This window comes from Lactuca virosa, chromosome 4, assembly GCF_052849685.1.
Source record: "Lactuca virosa cultivar CGN04683 chromosome 4, Lactuca_virosa_CGN04683_v6, whole genome shotgun sequence".
NCBI classification, from domain to species: Eukaryota; Viridiplantae; Streptophyta; class Magnoliopsida; order Asterales; family Asteraceae; genus Lactuca; species Lactuca virosa.
The window spans coordinates 137,884,670-137,889,532 of NC_136429.1; the positions used below are offsets into that span (position 1 = coordinate 137,884,670).

Genomic DNA, 4,863 nt, shown 5'->3' on the forward strand with positions numbered 1-4,863 from the left:
AAAATGGTAGGCCTTGATGTGGAGAAATGAAGATACCATTGGTGCCGATGGTTCTTGGGAAGAAACACAATTTTTTTTCCCAAACTGAAATGGAATGCCGATGGTTCTTAGGAAGAAACACAATTTTTTTTCCCAAACTGAAATGGATGGCTCCAATTAAATGCTAAGTCAACAAAAAAACAAGCTTACGTGGACTTTAAAACCTTAAAAGATACGAAGAAATCTAATTTAAAATGCCACGTCATAAAAGTAACCGACTCTACCTGTAATAGGTTATATAATGATGTAATTGAAAGGTAAAATTTAACTTTAATGGTCTATTGCGCAAAAAAAAAACTTGAGTGACTAAATATGTAAATTCGTCAAACTTTATTGTGTTGTAGTGCCAAAAACCCTTTATATGTCTTAGCCTACGTTTGGTAAGATGTTGGTGTGACTTACACATTCAAATGGTTGTATACCATAATTAGAAAATCTGATTCTATAACTTTTAACAGGGCTCTTAGTAGATTTGATAAAAGACTATGTCTTACTCCATCATATATATAACTCAATTAACAACTATCAAATAACCTCTTATTTTATGTATAAATATCTGTATAAATAAATCATATTTCTAAAAGTGATATAAATTTTAATGAATTATTTGCAAATTTATATTGCAACTTAATTACTTAAATACTTAATTACATCAAATCAGATTTTTTAATTGCCTATTAATAATAACATTAACACACTTGTCATTTCTAAAACTCAAGGGTCTTAAAAAAAAGTTGACTTATTTCGATTTCTTGACAAAGTTTTTACCCGTTATCATGTGCAAATCAAATCAAAATGATTCATTGAACTTTTTTCAAACAAATTCAATCTACTTTCAAACCTTTTTTCTTTCTACCTTGACATACGTTAAAATGCGAAGTTCTCGACCCAGTAAAATCCTAATTAGTTCTCGATTGAAAACCCTTCTTTTCGTCCCATCTATTGTATTTCTGATTCTTTATCTGTCATCTTCCTCGTTTTCTGGTCATTCAAACACTAGAATCTCATCACACGATGATCAAGAATCGACCTACGTACCCACTTCCCTTGATCATATCGTTTTTGGGATTGCATCCACCGTTAATGCATGGCCAAAAAGGAAAGAATATGTTAACTTGTGGTGGAACCCTGATACAATGCGTGGTTGTGTGTTCATGGATGCTCCATTGGATAATGACACCTTACTTGATTATGATTTTGTCTTCCCTCCAATTTGCATCTCCAATGATACCTCAAAGTTTCATTATACATGGAATGGTGGTCTTCGGTCTGCTATCCGTGTTGCCCGTGTTGTATCGGAAATTGTCGCCTTAAATCATTCAAATGTTAGGTAAATTTTATTATCTCGTTATAATCTATCGTGAATTTTTTCCTCTCTGTTTTTTTCTTGTATTCCGTTAATTATCATCCCCATAACTACCTGAAAACAACAATGGCGGATTCACGACGAATCTTTTGGTAATCCATGGTTAAAAGCTAGAACAATCTTTTGGTAATCCATGGTTAAACTATTCGGATGTTAGATGAAATGTATCATTTTCCAAACTAAAAGATCATGCATGTTTTTCTTATATCTTGTTGGTCATTGTGCCTATCAGTATTACAAAATCAGGAAAAAATGACGGATTTAGATACGTCTGAAAATACATTAAAAGTGGATTTGGTCTGTAACTTTCAAAAAAATGTCGCTAAAGTTAGCAAGGCCTTTTTTTGGTATGCCTATGTTAAAAAAATCCGTTTCTAATAATTAGAAAGTCTTTTCGGATGGACTCGTTTGCTAATGCATTGCTGAAGTGTTACATATTTTCGAGTAGTGTATGATTTTCTTTTTTGACCTTTTATGATGGAGACATATATAGATATGGATCCAATAAGTTGCTAAAATAAGACATCAACTAGGTAATTGGTCATTGACTTTTAATGAATTTGTCGCTAATAACTAACTAGTATTATCCTTTTAGCGAACAATGAAATCGTTGCTATTCGTCGAGTAGCGACAGATTTCCGTTTATATATACTCAATATATATTCTAGTAGCACATAATCTACATTTTTGACTTTTTATGTTATGATTTAGGTGGTTTGTGTTTGGGGACGATGATACTTTGTTCTTTCCAGAGAACTTGGTGAAGACATTGTCGAAATACGATCATAACCTATGGTATTATATCGGATCAAATTCAGAGAGTTATGTGCAAAACCGACATTTTTCATTTTCTATGGCGTATGGTGGGGCCGGATTCGCGATAAGTTATCCATTGGCAAAGGTTTTAGCGAAGGTTCTTGACTCGTGTTTGGAAAGATACGCGCATTTATATGGTAGTGATGGTCGGATTTCATCTTGTTTAGCTGAGCTGGGTGTTGCAGTGACCATTGAACCCGGTTTTCATCAGGTAAAGTTTTTTAATCTTCACATAAAACTCTCGTATTATGATCATTCCACACCATATTATGATCATTTTTTTTGTCATGCTATAAATATAAATTAGATGGATGTCACTGGAAACGCGTTTGGCTTATTAATGACACATCCAATGAAACCGTTGGTATCTCTCCACCACCCGGAACGTATAGATCCAATTTTCCCACACATGGCACAAACAAACGCCTTACATCACTTATACGAAGCTGCAAAAGCAGATCCTCATCGAATCCTGCAACAAACAGTATGCTATGATCGTTGGTATTCATGGACAATTTCGATTTCATGGGGATATGCCATTGAGGTGTTTGGGGTTCATGTTCTTCTACCAGATGTCCTTCGTGTTCCTGTGACATTTCAACCATGGCAAGGGACTCATACCTTTAAAACATTTTTTAACTTTGATATGAGACAACATCATCTCGACCCTTGTAGAAGAGCGGTTGTGTTTCATTTGGATCGAGTGTACTCACAGAGAGAGGGGATTACGAGTGTTTATAGAATCATGGAAACACACAATTGCACATTTGGTATGACTTCTCCAAGGAGAATCCAAGAGATCAAGGTGTATTCACAAAAATTAAATCTCGACTTGAAACAAGTAAGATTTTTCTTGACTGATTGCCTTATATTTCGTGCCACATACAAGAAAATATCAATGAATGTACTCAAAATTAAAGGACTAAATGCAAGAAAAATAACATACTTTCTATTATTTGTTTACTAATACATCTTATTTTCATTTCTTATTATTTGAGCATCCTATTTTAATTATTTTTCTTATTAAATCATTATGTTTTGAAAAATCCATCGAATTACAACTTTGTACTATTAGATTTTTTTTTTGGTTAGTGTCATTTATGGATAACAAATTATTGTTTCTTAACAAAACACACATGTTTAAAGAAGAATTATCACAAGGTAAGAAAATGAAACGTTTTGTTCATAAAATAACCATTAAAATAAGGGTATTTTGTGAACAAAATATTCTAGTTGCTTATTTAAAACAATGATATTTTTGTGCAGCTAAAATAGTATGTTAACAACTCATAACATTAACACTAACCATTTTCATTTTATAAAGACATTTTACTTTAAAAATACTATGTACCCAATCATAATAGTGAATTTTTTTTTTTTAATTCGGATGACATTGTTATAATTTGGTAATTTTTTCAAAGAACAATTTTATAATATGAAGAAATAAAAATAAGATGCTATAATAAACAATTAATAAAATATTCAACCTAATTAAAAAAAATGCATGTTTGAATTTAAAGGGTCAAAAGTTGTCTACAAATCACGATTATAATGTATTAATGTTTTATGTTTTTTTTTGGGAAACAGTTGCAGGCGCCTAGACGACAATGTTGTGATATATTGCCTTCATCGTCAGAAAAATTAATGGAAATCAACATTAGGGCATGTCATGAAGAGGAACTAGTATATAAGCGACCATAACATCAATCATCATTCATTGAAGAGAACAATGTTCAGTGGTAAGTCATGTACATATACATCGAAGAATAGTGAACATGTGTTTGACAAACAACAACGAGCCTTTGACCCTCAAAATACGTTCAACATTCAAAATTAGGTGATGCTGTTGTATACAAGTCATGGACTCGTTTAGATAAGTCTCTAAAAGGATTTTTTTCATTTAATGAATAGATTTGTTTGAATACAACTTTAGTTGTGAGGTCATTTAATTAGAATCGGTTGTTACAACTACATGAATCAATGAGATTTATGATACTTAAAGAAATTGGTTCATACACAACAATTATTCTTTATGTATAATAATTTATGTTTTATAGAGTTCTTTCATACAACATTTTAAAGCGTAAATTGTAGTATATGGATAAAATTTGTTGCGTATGAATCAACTCTTATACGTAAAACGAAATGAGCTTGGTTCAATACAACAAAAAACATTTTTTTGGTTTAATTAAAAGTAGAAACAAAAACCTTTTTTTTTTTGTTTTAAGAAACAAAAACCATATAATTCTTATTTTTCTATTTGAATTTTTTGGTTTTTAGGTTCCATAAGATCAATTTTGTTTTTTGTTTATTTTATTAAGTTTTGTAGGTTTTGTCTGTTTTCATTATTTCAATTATTAGGTTATTAGGTTTTTTCTACAATTTTTTTGTTTGTATTTTTACATTAATCGTATCAATAAAAGAATAATATTTTTAAAATATACAAGGAAAAGGTAGTGACATGAACAAACAAGAAAATCATAGATGTAAACAGACACAATATTTAATATAGTTCGGTCAGTGTGACCTACATCCATATGTAGGATGTAGTAGTATTATATTCATGAGATTGAAAACGGTAATACAATACAATTGAAAACTCTAGCTATCAGTCGTTGCATATAGAAAAAGTACACACATTA

General features: G+C 31.0%; 1 protein-coding gene across 1 annotated transcript; it reads left to right on the forward strand.

The window, feature by feature from the left end:
• Positions 1 to 901: 901 nt before the first annotated feature.
• On the forward strand, positions 902 to 4,023 carry LOC145168520 (uncharacterized). The gene is made up of 4 exons (XM_079087314.1): positions 902 to 1,369; positions 2,117 to 2,432; positions 2,529 to 3,062; positions 3,809 to 4,023. Exons 1-4 carry the CDS (start codon positions 912 to 914, stop codon positions 3,920 to 3,922), a joined length of 1,422 nt encoding a protein of 473 aa, XP_078943440.1. The 5' UTR covers positions 902 to 911; the 3' UTR covers positions 3,923 to 4,023.
• Positions 4,024 to 4,863: the final 840 nt, after the last annotated feature.